This window comes from Panthera leo, chromosome E3 (assembly GCF_018350215.1).
Source record: "Panthera leo isolate Ple1 chromosome E3, P.leo_Ple1_pat1.1, whole genome shotgun sequence".
Taxonomy (NCBI): Eukaryota; Metazoa; Chordata; class Mammalia; order Carnivora; family Felidae; genus Panthera; species Panthera leo.
Genome location: NC_056694.1, coordinates 4,582,524 through 4,598,024, shown reverse-complemented (window position 1 = coordinate 4,598,024; position 15,501 = coordinate 4,582,524). Strand labels below are relative to the sequence as shown.

At 54.1% G+C, this 15,501-nt stretch overlaps 1 protein-coding gene across 1 annotated transcript; it reads left to right on the top strand.

Moving 5' to 3' along the window:
* The first annotated feature begins 162 nt into the window (after positions 1 to 162).
* CE3H7orf26 (chromosome E3 C7orf26 homolog) lies at positions 163 to 14,631 on the top strand. Its single transcript, XM_042922279.1, has 6 exons — positions 163 to 596; positions 1,124 to 1,345; positions 3,695 to 3,860; positions 8,513 to 9,037; positions 10,033 to 10,072; positions 13,880 to 14,631. The coding sequence occupies exons 1-6, from the start codon at positions 405 to 407 to the stop codon at positions 14,079 to 14,081; spliced, it is 1,347 nt and encodes a 448-aa protein (XP_042778213.1). The 5' UTR covers positions 163 to 404; the 3' UTR covers positions 14,082 to 14,631.
* The last annotated feature ends 870 nt before the right edge of the window (positions 14,632 to 15,501 follow it).

Below are 15,501 nucleotides of genomic sequence, written 5' to 3'. Positions count from 1 at the left end.
GCGGGGCCCGGGGGCGGGGCCTGAGGGGCGGGGCTTACCTCCGCGCGGGCCGGCCGAGCCGCCAGGTGGCGCCCTCCCGAGAGCCCGGGCCTCGCCGCGGCCCGCGCTTGGCCCCTGCGGGCCGCCGTCGCCGCGCTCGGCATTCCGCCGCCGTTCGGCCCCGCGGCGTCGGGCTCCCGCTGCCCTCGGTGGCGCCGCAGTCGCACAGCCGGGCGCCCGCTGGCCGGCGGCGGCGATGGCCCCCTGAGCAGGACGGAGCGGGAGCGGCGGACGGGCGGGCGCCGGGGTCGGCGGGCAGAGGTCGTGTCGCGGCCTCTTTGTCTCGGCGGCGGCGGGCGCGCCCGCGGGGCCCGGGGCGGAAGTGCGGCCGCGCTCTGGACGCCCCGGGCCGCAGCGGCCGCACCATGAGCGACATCCGCCACTCGCTGCTGCGCCGCGACGCGCTGAGCGCCGCCAAGGAGGTGCTGTACCACCTGGACATCTACTTCAGCAGCCAGCTGCAGAGCGCGCCGCTGCCCATCGTGGACAAGGGCCCCGTGGAGCTGCTCGAGGAGTTCGTGTTCCAGGTGCCCAAGGAGCGCGGCGCGCAGCCCAAGGTGCGGCGGGCGGCCGGGATGCCAGCGTCCGCGACGAGGAAACTCCCGCTCCTTTTCCGCCTCTCGAGGTGGCAAGCATTTGCCAAACCACAGACCCGCTTGCTGTCTCAGGCTCCGTTCTCGCCCTTGGCCGTGCTCCTTTACAGCAGCCCAGATCCACCTTCTCTGGCGTCCTGAGCATTGCTCAGCCGTGTGCCTGTTTTGCGGGGCGTGCGACAGCCAGGTGTCAGTAGTGCTACAGGGAGAGACGTTAAAGGCCCGTAACCGAGAGTCTTAAACCGCTGTAGGTCATCCTGAGTCCACCCAGGATGATGTACGATTCTGTATAGTGACGTTTCCCGAGATTAACAGAGTTCTGCCCCCTGGGACCCGGCCTTTAGAGGGGTGAACAGTTCCCTGGGCGGGGGGGGGGGGGTGGGGGGGGTGGGGGGGGTGGGGAATAGTATTTTTCCTGTTTTCTTACTCTACGAATTAACGCATCTGTTGAAGCTAAATTTTTTATCGTTTTTCTTGGATTTGTTTTACAGAGGTTGAATTCACTTCAGGAGCTCCAACTTCTTGAAATCATGTGCAATTATTTCCAGGAGCAAACCAAGGACTCTGTCCGGCAGATTATTTTCTCATCCCTTTTCAGCCCCCAAGGGAACAAGGCTGATGACAGCCGGATGAGCTTGTTGGGAAAACTGGTGTCCATGGCGGTGGCTGTTTGTCGGATCCCAGTGTTGGAGTGTGCAGCCTCCTGGCTCCAGGTACTTCTCTAGAAAGAGCCTTCTGAGAGCCTCTGAAGAGGAGTTTAGTGTCAGGAATTTTCCCTTGTTTGGATTTCAGGAGAGGCCTTTTCTATATGTTATCTCCTCCGTGTTGCTACCCGGCACGCTGATAGCCTCCTCCTATGTTTATAGACAGGTAGTATCCCTTCTTGAGAAAATAATAGTTTGGAGTGGTAAATGGATTTGAGAAGAAAAAAAAGTTCCATCTTCAGAACAAGTGAAAAATCATTTTCCTTAGTTGAATATGGTAAGTTAGTATTCTGAAAACAGCTACACATGTAGCCTCCAAGATAGGATTTTTTGTTTGTTTAAAGGTCATTATAAGTTAAATCATACACTTGGGTCAGTAAGCACGTAACTTGTTTTGCATTGTTCCAGGGTGACATTGCAAAGATGATGGCTCTCCCGATGGATATGGACAGAAGAGCCGTTTTTAAATATCAAAGGAAAAGATGTATATTTACAATAGATTTTGTGTTAGCTGGTACTTTGAAAGATTCATTTTGTTTTGCGTTTTGTTACTCAAGAGTCTTTCAGAAACTGATAATCTACTTAGAGTAATTCTTTAAAAAAATTTTTAACATTTATTTGTTTCTGAGAGGCAGAGACAGAGCACAAGCTGGGCAGGGGCAGGGAGAGAGGGAGACACAGAATCCAAACCAGGCTCCAGGCTCTGAGCTGTCAGCACAGAGCCTGATGTGGGGCTTGAGCCCATGAACTGTGAGATCATGACCTGAGCCAAAGTTGGACACTTAACTGACTAAGCCACCCAGGTGCCCCTAGAGTAATTATTAATCAGAACTCTGCTTAACATGATTCTCTATTAAGCTAACAGAATTTACCACGTTCAGTTTCACAGACCTGCTTAATTCTCAAGTATTTGAAATCATTTGGGGTTGTTTCCCCCTCCCCAGTTTATATAGATGTTTTGCTTGAATTCTGTTTATCCTCAGAATTTGGTTAGAAACATATAGGGGCGCCTGGGTGGCGCAGTCGGTTAAGCGTCCGACTTCAGCCAGGTCACGATCTCGCGGTCCGTGAGTTCGAGCCCCGCATCAGGCTCTGGGCTGATGGCTCGGAGCCTGGAGCCTGTTTCCGATTCTGTGTCTCCCTCTCTCTCTGCCCCTCCCCCGTTCATGCTCTGTCTCTCTCTGTCCCAAAAATAAATAAAAAACGTTGAAAAAAAAAAAAAATTAAAAAAAAAAAAAAAAAAAAAGAAACATATATATTGGTCTCTGTAGCACACAGGTAAGCTTCAGTGGAATCTATACGTTCATTCTCACCAGTCTGACTTCTGGGGAATGTGAACTGATGGTGTGTGCTGTATTTAATCTCACAATTACATCTATCCCTTCGTAACTTAGTGAAGTCAGGCTTAGCCCCCTGTAATTCATTACATAATTTCCCATTTATCTCTCCTGATGCTATTGTGCTGGCTTTTTGGCAAAATAAAAGCAGATGTCAATGGCAGGGTCTTGGTGGCTTGAGTCAGGGATCGTCACCACCACCAACCCTCCACCCCCAGGGGTGAGTGGCTACCACTCCCTGCTAGGGAAGGTAGGGTTGGCTGGTTTGAGGTTGTGGGGGCAAATTTCAGCCTGAGGGAACAATCTGGCACGCTCTCTCCTTGCAGTTTCCCCTCTAGGCCACAGTTGGCCCTTGGAACTAGAACATCCTGAGCAGCTGTTGAATGTGGCCCTAGCTACACATCGGCCTCTGAGTGGGAAGGAAAAAGGCGGGAGAGGCTGGTGATACAGGATTTGAAAGAATCACGGGAACCCATAAGGATAGGATTGTAAGAGAAAGTGAGACAGCACTGCTCTAAATCACATGATAGCTCACAAACTCTCCTCAAGCTCCTCAAAGTGGTAGCCACCGTTCATTTCTGCCTTTGGAGTCTTACCTGTCAGGTCCCAAAAGTTGTCATTTCCTCCTCTGAAGTCCGAGGTGATCTTCACTAACTGCACTTCAAAGCAGGGGTCGGCAGGCCTTTTGTGTAAAGGGCAAGACAGGAAATAGTTGAGGCTCTGCGATCACACAGAGTGTTTCACAACCACTCAACTCTGTCCTGGTAGCATAGGAGCTGCCTTACACAACAGGCAAGCAGATGAGCAGATACACGTCTCTGACTTACAAAAACCGGGGACAGGATGGATTTGGTCCGTGGGCTTTTGCTTGCCAAGCCCTGCTTCGGAGTTAGCTGTGAACATCTTTATCTCCTCTGGGAAGTGGATGTGCCCGTTCTGGGGGGGTCTTCCCCGTGTGTACGTGGTTGTAGCCTCCCAGCTCACGACACCTGTAGTCACGTGGACTGTGGCTTCTTTCCAGCGGACGCCGGTGGTCTACTGCGTGAGGTTAGCCAGGGCCCTCGTGGACGACTACTGCTGTCTGGTGCCCGGATCCGTGCAGACGCTGAAGCAGATATTCAGTGCCAGCCCTCGCTTCTGCTGCCAGTTCATCACGTCCGTCACTGCGCTCTATGACCTGTCGTCAGGTAAACCTTAAACAGCTTGTTGCTCTCAACAAGTTCAGTTCTTGGCCACTTTCGTGTCCCCTCAAACACCCAGGTAAAATGTCTAGTGAATGCTTTGGCGTTTTTGTTTGTTTCCTTCTGAAATGTGTGTTTTATTTTTGGCTGAAAGTGAAGGAAGTGGGCCACCCTGACTTCTGGAACTTGCTAGCAGGGAGCTTTCCATAGTCATTCCCTCTTGCCTGGTTCGGAGTGGTCCGAGGGGCAGACGGCCTAAAAAACGCTAGGGTCAGATGTCTGGGGAAGTCATGGCTTTCTCCCCAGGCAGGATTTGCTTCGTTATCCCTCACTGTTCTTTTGAAACATAACAAAACTTCGGGAAAGTTACAAGATTATTGTAAGTTGTAAGACTCCCGCCTGGGTTCACCACCTGTTAACATTTGCCAGGTTTCTCTCCTCCTTTCTTCCTCTCTTTCTCTGCCCCTCTCTCACACTCACTCACAAGTACTGGTTTTTCCTGAACTTTTGAGGGTTTGTTACTAACGTCTTGTACTAAGTCCTTAAATATGTATCTTTCTCCCAGGAACAAGAACGTTCCCTTACTTAACCAAGATACTGTTATCACGCCTAAGAAACTAAATATTGAGGGAACAGTATTTTCTCTTATATAGCCTATGTTCAGATTTCCTTGGTCATCTCAATAATAACCTCTCCCCCATCCCCCCAGAGGTCCGGAGAATTCAGGATTCCATCAGGGATCATACATTATACATGGCTGTTACGTCATTTTGGCCCTTTCAAATCTTGAACAGATGAAGCATTTTAAAAAGTCTCTTTGACATTGGCTTTTTTTTTTTTTTAAACATTTATTCATTTTTGAGAGACAGAGTACAAGCAGGGGAGGGGTAGAGAGAGAGGGAGGCACAGAATCTGAAGCAGGCTCCAGGCTCTGAGCTGTCAGCACTCAGCCCGACGTGGGGCTCGAACTCACAAACCGCGAGATCATGACCTGAGCCAAAGTCGGACGCTTAACCGACCGAGCCACCCAGGTGCCCCCTGACACTGATGTTTTGTTAGAGCTCAGACCTGTTGTTCTGCAGAATATCCCTCAATTTAGATTTATCTGGTCGTTTCCTTGTGCAAGATTCGAGTTCAACATTTTTGGCAACAGTCCCACCGAGGTGGTGACGTGTTCTCAGCCTGTTGCATGAGGAGGCTCGAGTGCCGCTTCTGTTGTGAGGTTCCTGAGGCCTCCTCAGGGAGATGTCGGGTGAAGTTCTCCGGGCAGCCAGTAGATGGCATTTGACTTCAACTGGGAGGAGCCCGTGTGCCCCGTCCCCCCCCAGCGTCAGAGCCCTCTGGTCCAATCATTTTCTGCAGACTCCAAATCAAGAAAACCAGTATCAACCTCTCCGGTTGAGCTGGAGTGGGAGTCTCAGACCCACACTCACTGGGCTCTGCTGCCTTCTTTCCTCCCCAGGGGTGACTTCCGGGGAACACGGGTTGACAAACAGGGCTTTGTGGAGCAAACAGGGCTCTGTCCTTGCGTGACCCCTATGGCTCATGTGAGCCCCTGGACAGGGGCTGTGGCCCTGGGTTTCCACATGGGAAAGTTTTGGACCTCATCCTGGTGAGCAGTTTTTCTGCAGAAAAGCCTGCTTTTCTGCTTCAGGTTCCTCCTCCTTTGCCCTCCGCTCTTGCTGCTCAGAGGGCCGACCAACAGTCTCCTATTCTGGTCTGAAGCCTAAACCAGCAGCTGGAGAGCCTTCAACGACATTTCTGCTTCTGTACAGCCCAGCAGCACCCTCAGTATATACTTGGACCTTTATTTCCGCCCCCCTTGCTGTTCAGCTTTTCCGTTCTCTTGAGAAAGCTCGCATGGACGTAGTGTGGACGTTGACATGTGTATCATGGTCACATGCGCTTTCTGCCTTTTCTGTCACGGCAGCGTGCCCCTGGGACTAGGGCAGGTCTTGTGAGCGGTGCCCTGCGGCTGGAGTGGGATTCTCCCTGGCGCTCTCCTGCAGAGGCTTCCTCAGAGCGTTGGATAGCTGGGAACAGTAGTCGGGCCCTTAGTTTTCCCATAGGAATGATTTAATTCAACCCTTTGTGTAGCTTCCCTGTTGATCAGTGATTCCACGCCATCAAGGACGGAAATTGACCTTAACACTGGGAACAGATTAGCGTGGAAAAGGAGGCAACGTTCAGAGAATACCGCCAGTGTTCTAGAATGGACGTGAGACATGGTATTTTTCTCTTAAGCCAGTTTGCCAGTCTGATATGTCAGCGATTTTTGGTTTTTTTTACAACTGCCTTATGGGGGTATGATTGACGTACAAAAAGCTGTACATTTCTAACGTATACCCCCTGGTGAGTCTGGACATAGGGAGGTCGCCGGGCACCCAGCAGTGGCGCGGTGGCCCTGGCGGGTGGACCTGGAGTCCACGGTCAGAATGGTGACCGCTGTCGCTCTTGGGAGCCTTCCTGGGGAGTCTGTGCCTTCCAGCCCACAGGATAGAAGAAACTCCCCTAAGGAGACAGAACCTTGTCTTGCCCGGATGGTGCAGACAAGCTGGGTCTCTGAGTAGGACGGTTCGCTCGAGTCCACACACACACTGCACACGCGGGTCACACACACCTCCCTCAGGCTCTCAGAGGTGCCTCAGCGTGTGTGTGTGTGTGTGTGTGTGTGTGTGTGTCGGGCAGGAGGGGTGGCGTGCCGGACAAGAAGGTGTGAAATTGGCGTTCCCTCTCAGGGGTGATAAAGGGGCCACACACAGGGTCCCCCTCCCCCCCCCCCCCCCCACACACACATTTTGCCAAGTAAAGGCTGCGGACGACATTTCATGACAGAAGGGCAGGGCACAGTTTAACTGCAGAGCAGAAGGCATGATCTCAGGGAAGAAAGCCCTGGTCCCTTGAGAAAGAGCAGCTGGAGCCTCCACGCACACGTGTCTCGCTCGCCCCACGCTCTCCTGTCTCGTGCTCGGCTCCGGCCTCAGCGTCCTGGATGGGCTTCTGTCATCTTTAGCGCTCCTCCAGCTGAGGGCTCGACAGCCCCAGAGACAGGAGGCCGGACACCCACTCCCGTGCTCGCAGACGACCCCAGGGCTTTGTGCACCAGCCCCAGGATGGCAGTGCGGCCAGCTGGTTAAGAGCCAGGCCACCTGAAGCCGGATCTGGGCCGGCCTCATACTTAAAAACTTTTTTTAAAATATTTATTTATTTTTGAGAGAGAGAGAAAGACAGAGTGTGCGAGTGGGGGAGGGGCAGAGAGAGAGAGGGAGACACAGAATCTGAAGCAGACTCCAGGCTCTGAGCTGTCAGCACAGAGCCTGATGCGGGGCTCAGACTCACAAACTGTGAGATCATGACCTGAGCTGAAGTCAGACGCTTGACTGACTGAGCCACCCAGGCTCCCCAAAGCTTTTTTTTTTTTTTTTTTTTTAATGGACCTCAGGTACACAGAATTTGATTATTCATCATCCTTGGTCTGTGATACTTATTTTTTTTTTTAATGTTTATTTATTTTTGGGAGAGACAGAGACAGAATGCAAGTGGGTTAGGGGCAGAGAGAGAGGGAGACACGGAATCCGAAGTAGGCTCCAGGCTCTGAGCTGTCAGCACAGAGCCCGACATGGGGCTCGAACTCACGAACCGTGAGAGCATGACCTGAACCAAAGTCGGATGCTCAACCGACTGAGCCACCCAGGCCCCCCATACTCATTTTTTTTTTTTAACTTTTTAAGGTTTATTTATTTTTGAGAGAAAGAGACAGTGTGTGAGCCAGAGATGGGCAGAGAGAGAGGGAGACACAGAATCCGAAGCAGGGTCTAGGCTTCGAGCTGTCAGCACAGAGCCTGACATAGTGCTCCAACTCATGAACTACAAGATCATGTCCTGAGCCAGAGTCGGACACTTAAACCAACTGAGCCACCCAGGCGCCCCTGACCTCATACTTTTAGTGAGTCCTGGGGAAGTGACTTAACATCGTCGTGCCTCAGTTTCCTCATCCGTTCTATAATAGGTGGCTTGTTTGAGGAGTGAGTTAATCTGTGTAAAGGATTTAGAACAGTGCCTGGCCCATCGCAAAACCAGAAGGAATGTCAACATTTATTTTTATTGCTCTTCTCTGTCTAGGCTATGGAACGTGCAGGGTCTCCAGGGTCATGGCAGGTCAGGCTTTGCTTAGACAAAGATTCCAGATTTGGGGCTGGGATGGCTCTTGGTAGCTGACTGACCACAGACCGCACTCTGAACTGTTCTGTGAAGGCCACTGTAGCCGTCACAGGAGACAAAAGCTACTCTCCGGGAAGGGATGGGGGTCTGGCGGTAGTTTGGGACATAAAGAGTGTGCAGATGTATTTACATTGACCCATGGGATGAGCTTCAGGGCATTGGAGGAGTTCTAGGGAAGTGTCGATTTAACAGACATTTTTTTGAACCTCACTGTGGCCAGACAGTCCTGGCTCCGGGGCTACACACTGGCCGGGACCAGGGTCTCAGCCCTCATGGAGGGGACGTTCTGGGAAAGGGGACGGAAAATAGGTGGGCGGAGCACGTAGCGTGAACGTCAGGTGCTGCTGAGCTGTGTGCACTTCGGGGTCCGTCTCCCGCCATCCGCTTACGTCACTGGGGCCGCACACCCACCTGACTTACGGCTTCTTTGTTGGCAGATGACCTCATCCCACCGTTGGACTTGCTCGAGATGATTGTCAGCTGGCTTTTTGAGGACCCGAGGTTGATTCTCATCACTTTTTTAAATACCCCGATTGCCGCCAACCTCCCAATAGGATTTTTAGAGCTCACGCCGCTCACTGGATTGATCCGCTGGTGTGTGAAGGCCCCTCTGGCTTATAAACGGAAGAAGAAGCCCTCCTTGTCCAACGGGCACGTCGCCACCAAAGTTACAAAGGACTCGGGAGGGATGGACAGAGACCCCCACCTCCTGTACTCGAAACTCCACCTCAACGTCCTCCAGGTCCTCATGATGCTGCAGGTGCACTTAACCGAGAAGAATCTTTATGGGCGCCTGGGGCTCGTCCTGTTTGACCACATGGTCCCACTGGTGGAGGAGATCAACAGGTTGGCGGATGAACTGAACCCCCTAAACGCCTCCCAGGAGATCGAGCTCTCTCTGGACCGGCTGGCGCAGGCCCTGCAGGTGGCCATGGCCTCCGGGGCCCTGCTGTGCACGAGAGGTGAGGACTCCCTCTCCCGGGCCCTCCTGGAAGGAAAATAGGGACTCCTGGACCAGTGCTGCTCTCTGCCCCTTCACAGCTTCTCTCCTCGTAGCGTGAGGGACGAGGGCAAAGTTGCACAGCTTCCCCAGGTAGAACACTGACTGTGATGTCTGAGTGTCTCCTGGCCGCTTTGCCCAGGAGCAGGGACCCTTTGGGAGTGAGGATGATCCCTCACCGTCTCTGCTCACAGAGAACCCTTTCTTTTCCTGCGTCCTTTTTTTATTGAGGCGTACATTACCTACCACGGTGCACAGGTTCAAGTGCACAAAACATTCCCTTCACCTGCATCCAGGTCCCTGATTCTCCACTGCGGTGCTGGCCTCTCCCAGTGTCTCGTAGAACTTGTGCTTGTTTAGTGACTGTGGGCTTACAGAAGTGGCCTGTGGCCCCAGCTGGCGCTCATGTGATACGTTTCCCACTCGGCACTCTTGGGACACCTGGGCCATCTGCTCTGCTCAGTGAGAGCCTTGCCACTGGAGCCTTTCCTAGCCACCTGCCAGATTGCCAGTAGACCTGCCCCTCCTCCTGAGGCATGTACTCTTTTGGGGGCCTCATTGTTAAAGCAAGAATTGAAGGAAGAGAGAACGCAGGGTTTTTTTTGTTTTGTTTTAAGTTTGTTTTGAGAGAGACAGAGACCGCATGAGTTAGTTGGGGACGGGCAGAGAGAGTGGAGAGAGAGAGAATCCCAAGTAGGTTCTGTGCTGCCAGCGCAGAGCCTGATGCAGGGCTCAAACCCACGAGGCCGTGAGATTGACCTGAGCTGAAACCATGAGTTGGCCACTTAATCAACTGAGCCGCTCAGGCGCCCCGAGAGACTACAGTTTCTGAGTGGTGATGGGAAAAGGCAGTACAGGCACTATTGCTATCTTACCGGTGTCCTTGAAAAGAACTCAGTGAACATTTCACCTTGTTGTCTCCAGTCTGTTCCTGATCATGCGTCTCCTTGATTTCAGATGACCTGAGAACCCTGTGCTCCAGGCTGCCCCATAATAAGTAAGTGCCCTCTCAAATAATTCTAGCTGGGCGGGGGCGGGCTGGACATCTTGTCCTGGCTTCCTGGATAGGACAGCCAGCTTCCTGGCTTCCGTGTATAGGGAGCTGCCAAAGGACCCGATGATAAGTGGGGAGTGAGATAGCATAACCCACGTGAGAGAGCAACTCGAGGAGATGCAACCACCTTGCCTGGGAGTCCAGGAAAGAAACCTGAGCAAGCTCGGAGCCATTTACCGTTCTCTTAAATTAGCGCACGTGTTTTGTGGTGACTCCCGGCGTCCATGCGCGTGTTGTTGGTGGTATTGTGGGTTGCGCGGCCCTCCGGGAAACACTTCAGAGCCCTGGCCTAGGGCACAGCGTGGCAGTTAGGCCTTGTCGATGGATGGCACTGACTGGGTTCTGAGCATGGGTCTAACTGGTTTTCTGTGCTGCTCGGGCATTCCCTTCACCTGTTTCTGAGCCTCCGTTTCCTCCTCTGTAAAGTTGGCCTGGGGAGGGGGCGGGTAATTCGCCTGTGCCGGGGGTTGGAGGAAGGATCAAATGTGTTGGTGCTTGTAAACTTCCAGGCCGAGTCCCTGGCTCATGGGAATCTGCCCGTAAATGGTGGCTATTGTCATGATTTGGGGGTAGTGGCGATGACAGAGGTGAGGAGCGGGAGCTGTGTGGTCACAGCTTCTGGGGGAGAGTCCAGGCTGCTGCTTGCTGTCTGAATGACCTTCGGCAAGTTCCTTATCTCCCACTGCCTTGTTTTGATGTAAAATCAAAAAAATAACAGTACCTGCCTCTTGTCTGCTCCCCTCACCTCTCCTGCCCCGCCCCTGAGGTAGGATTTTTGTGAAGATTAGAGTAAAAACTCAGTGCTTGGAACAGGCCTTGGTGTGTACCAAGTATCTAAGAAGTATTAGCTGCTGTTGCTCTTACTGTTATAGTCAGGCATGTCGCTTGATGTGATTAGTTTCACTGACTCTAAGAAGCAGAAGCCAAGGGTGCAAAACTGTTTCATGCAAATACAGCATCACTAGTAGCAAAAAGCTGGAAGCAACCTAACAGTCCCAAAGCACGGGGATCCCTAGTAAATTAGTAGTGATACATCAGAAGGGCAGAAATCATGTATCCACTGAAAAGAGTAATTCTGGCGTCCTGGTGAGGAAATGTTACAGTTGAAGGCAGAACTCCCGCCACCGCGGCAGTGTGCACAGGGACAGAAAAGAGTCAGTGAAGCCGGTAGGATTACTAACACTCTTCTTTCTTTAGATCGTCCGGGGCCGGGGCTCCAGGGCTGGCGTTGGCAGGCAGTGTGGATGGAGGGTGCACGAACCCGCCGCCTGTGCTCACGGCTGCCCAGGGCCTGGCCCGCCATCGCCGCCAGGGCCGGTGCGCCTGGGCACATGTGGCAGACCAGTAACCGGGATCGGCCAAAGGCCAGCTCGTGGGCTGATGGCGAGAGTGGTTGCAGCCTGAGGTCTGCGTCCCCGTGTGTGGTTGGGGACTCCGTGTCAGACCCTGCAGCGAGGGGCGGCTTCCGTCAGGTGTCTGGGTAGATCCGAAAACCGAGTATATCTGAGTATCGTATTGGTGGAGTGCGGTGGCTCCTGGTGAAGTAGAACCGTCCTGCTTGAGATACTCTGTCAACAGCATGGACAGCTGTCCAGAGGGCCACCTTTCCCTCAAGAGCCCATACTGTTCCTTTCTTGCCCCCACCCCCACCCCTGGGTGTAGGAAAATTCCCTGGCATCTGAAGACGTTGTTTGTATGAATAGGTATCTTCCTGCCCCTCTTCCAATAATCCCGTTGTAGTATTTCTCTTCTTTGTGCACAGCTCTTATTTCATATCTAATGTTTTTAGGGCATTAAAATGATGACAGGGTTTAAATCCTTTATCACCTCAGCATTATCGCTAGAGGTCCCCATTGGAACCCCGGTGGAACTTAACAGCCGGCGCTAGGCCCTGCCCTCCTGGCACATACCGGACGGGCAGCCTGGCACCGATGCACGCAGAGGACTTGTAGTCACTTGGAAACTTTCTTTGACTTGTGATAGTCTTTTTTCTGTTGTCCTTCCGAATAGACTGGAAACTTCTTGAAACCCATTTTATCTCTGGCACAGTATGCAGGTTCAAACGAATGTATGACCTAAATTTTGCCTCTGTAACACCCTCCTTAGATTTATTTGTTTGCTTATTTTGATTGAATTCCTCACCCCGAGTTATAAAAAAAATAGTAACATAAACGAAAAGGGGCTAAGAAGAGCTTCAGGCCAGGCACCAGCTTTTTTCCTGACCTCGGCTTACTTTCTGAGCTCCTCCCGTGGGCTCTGGGCACCAGACTTTATACCGGGGGCGGGGGGGTGGACAGGGGGAGCGGCAGTGACGGTCAGTCTGCAGACGACTTAGCCCCCACCTGTCAGAGCTCCAGGTAGCTGGCTGACAGTAGCCAGGGCAGGGTGGCCTGGGGTTGCTCCTGGACCCAGCAGGGCAGTGTGAGGGAGAGACAAGGAAGTCCTGAGTGTGAATGGTTGATGATGTGGAGAGGCCGGTGTAGACACTGCAGACACAGAACCCAGTTGAGGCATGGCCTTGGGGTGTAGCTAGGAAAGCGAGAGCAGAGCCAGTCTGTCCCACGCAGAGGCCAGGGGAGAGAGGGGAGAGGCCAGGCTGGGGAAGGAGGCCTCCGTCCTGAAGAGGAGAGGGCCAGAGAAGCTTCTCTGATTCCGGCGTTAACTGGGTGGGTGATTGGGTATTTGGTGCTAACTGCAGGGTGTGGGCGGGCTAAGGCCTGGAAGCTCCTGATGTGGGAAAGTTAGCAATCTTTGCTGGTCTCTCTGGGAGGGAATGTGGGGTGGCGAAGATAGGACTGATCAGAGGGAACTCTTCAGGGAGATCCAGAAGGGACCAACACTGGAAACTGAAGGGGATTCCAGGAGGGAGACCCAGGCCATGGATGTCCCGAACCACAGAGAGGAGAGCACAGGGCGGAGAAGGTGCGGGGCACCTGGGGCCTGGGGCGGTGGTGGGCGGGAGGGTGTTGGGGAAGGAGTGATGGGGTATGAAGAGTAGGGCTGGAGTGTGGCTGTCACCCCGGAGTGAAGGAGCAAGTGAGCAGGAGGGTCGGAGCCTCCTGGTGGGGGTGGGGGAGGTGGCCCCTGAAGGTGGGAAAGGGCTGGGTCCCGGCCTGGGCCATCCCAGGGGCAGGGCCATCGTGGGGGCGGGGCCTACCCTATTTAGGGCGGAGTCTATGAAAGACCTGCTTTCTAGTGGCTGTGCTTGGAATTCAGCGGAGACTCAGTCACTACGCATGACTCTGTGGCCCGCCGTCCTTCGTGCCATCGGGCCTTGGTCACGATCCTCCTAAGTGTACACTTGGGGCTGAACCGGATGTGGGAGTCCCCAGGCCACAGACACTGAGGCTGTGCCCAGAGCTCCTGGGGACTGTAAGCCTCGTGCAGACCCTCCCTCCGCAGTCTTCTCGCCGTCCCACCTCCGGCACCCACTTTGTGGTTTCTCCGATGCGATGCCACAGGATCCTCTCCTGGGGGGTGGTGGGGGGGGTCACCGTCTCAATCCTGCCACCTCCAGGTCAGTTCTCCTGCCGCTGTTCCCCAGCCACAAGCCGCCCCCATGCAACGCGTGTTCACAGATCTCCATGCCCGGAAACGTGCAGGCTCTGGACCTGCAGCTGGTGCCCCTCCTGGCGCTCGCGCCAGGCCACCGCCGATCCAGGCCTTCTGTCCTTCCCGGCCGCAGCACATCCACGAGTGGACGGGCCCGCCCAGCCGCCGCACACCTAACCCTTGTCCTTGTATTTGCAGCCTGCTCCAGCTGGTGATCTCGGGCCCGGTGCAGCAGGCGCCCCACGCGGCGCTCCCCCCAGGCTTCTACCCTCACATCCACACGCCCCCGCTGGGCTACGGGGCCGTGCCGGCCCACCCCGCCGCCCACCCCGCGCTGCCCACGCACCCGGGCCACACCTTCATCTCGGGCATGACGTTCCCGTTCAGGCCCATCCGCTAGGCCGGCCCCGCGTGCCGCCGAGTGGCAGTGTGCCTTCCGCCGGGGCCGGAGGAAGCCTTCCAGAGAAAGGGGGAGCCACCCCATAGAAGAGGACCTTTGGGGGGCAGCCGGCGGCCCCCCTCCCCGCCCCTCAGCGGCAGGACTGTCTTGGCGCGGAAGCTGCGCGGCGTGGGGAAGTCCGGGTGCCTCCCGCCCGGGTGACGGTCGCAGGAGTCCAGACCGGATGGATGGAAGGAAGAAGGCGTGCCGAGTGGGATGGGCGTCCCCAGTGCCGATTCTGCCAGCCCGAGGGCCTTTGTGGCATTTCAGATGCGCCGGGAGCCCGAGCGGCCGGGCACGGGTGTCACGAGCAGCCTTTGCAGGTCCGTTTGGCTTCTCTGCTTGTGAAGGTGGCGGGTCCCTGTCCCCAGGGTCTCCAGTAGCTCCGAGAGCTCGACGCTGGGTGGGGGACCCGGCCAGGGCCGCCCTCACCGCCGAGGAGCTTCTCTGTTTTATTGGGGTCTAAATTTTCCTTTCATATGTTCAAATAAATTTTTTCTAAACTGTTTTATAGAGTTTATGGAATGTATTCTTAAAACTTAGGAAACGTGAGGGGCGCCTGGGTGGCTCAGTTGATCAAGCGTCCGACTTCAGCTCAGGTCATGATCTCAGGGTTCGTGGGCTCTGTGCTGACAGCCTGGAGCCTGCCTCAGATTCTGTGTCTCCCTCTCCCTGCACCTCCCCTGCTTATACTCTGTCTCTCTCTCTCTTTCTCTCTAAAGTAAATAAACATTTAAAAAATTAAAAAAAAAAAACAACAAACTTAGTAAACGTGAGCGGCAGCAATGCCCTGTCCACAGTCATCAGGGAGAGAAGACGGGATACAATTTTAGGCACTTCTTTTGACAGAAACCCAGAGGATAGTGTCCCCTCCACTGTGCAGGGGCGCCCCAGGGCTGTCTGCTTCCCTTGGTTTTTTCCTAGCATGCGATGGAAGGTATGAGCTTTGATTTCTCATTTACTAGTTTGGGGAAGGAAAGGTCCCGGTAACTACGAGGTTGCACTGCCCTGGGCTAAAAGTGAGGAATGACAGAGGGTCACAGTGAACAGCGAGCAGTAAAGGGCCGAGATTAACCTGTGGGATGAAATGTAACCCTGCGGTTTGTCTGCCCTTGTGTTCCTGGCCAGAGGCCATGACAAGAGAGCAGACCAAACCAGATTGCCTAATAAATTCCTGTGTGTGTTTTTTCAAGTCTGGAGTTCGGGGCATCCCGCAAGATAAGGAGCAATGAGCCAGAGGCGGCTGCGTGTTAAGGGCCATCCTTGGTTGGAAAGGACCCCAACCGCAAGCGCTTTCTCAGCCACAGGAGCCTGTGGCTTTCGGGGGTTCCCCGCCATGCTCAGCCAGTGGGTAAGAATCAGCCTGCAAGTGAAGCCCCTG

Coding starts and splice junctions, on each gene's coding strand:
- CE3H7orf26 (XM_042922279.1), top strand. CDS start 405: ATGAGCGACATCCGCCACTCGCTGCTGCGCCGCGACGCGCTGAGCGCC. Junction 3,861..8,512: donor GCTCTATGACCTGTCGTCAG/GTAAACCTTAAA, acceptor CTTTGTTGGCAG/ATGACCTCATCCCACCGTTG. Junction 9,038..10,032: donor GGCCCTGCTGTGCACGAGAG/GTGAGGACTCCC, acceptor CCTTGATTTCAG/ATGACCTGAGAACCCTGTGC.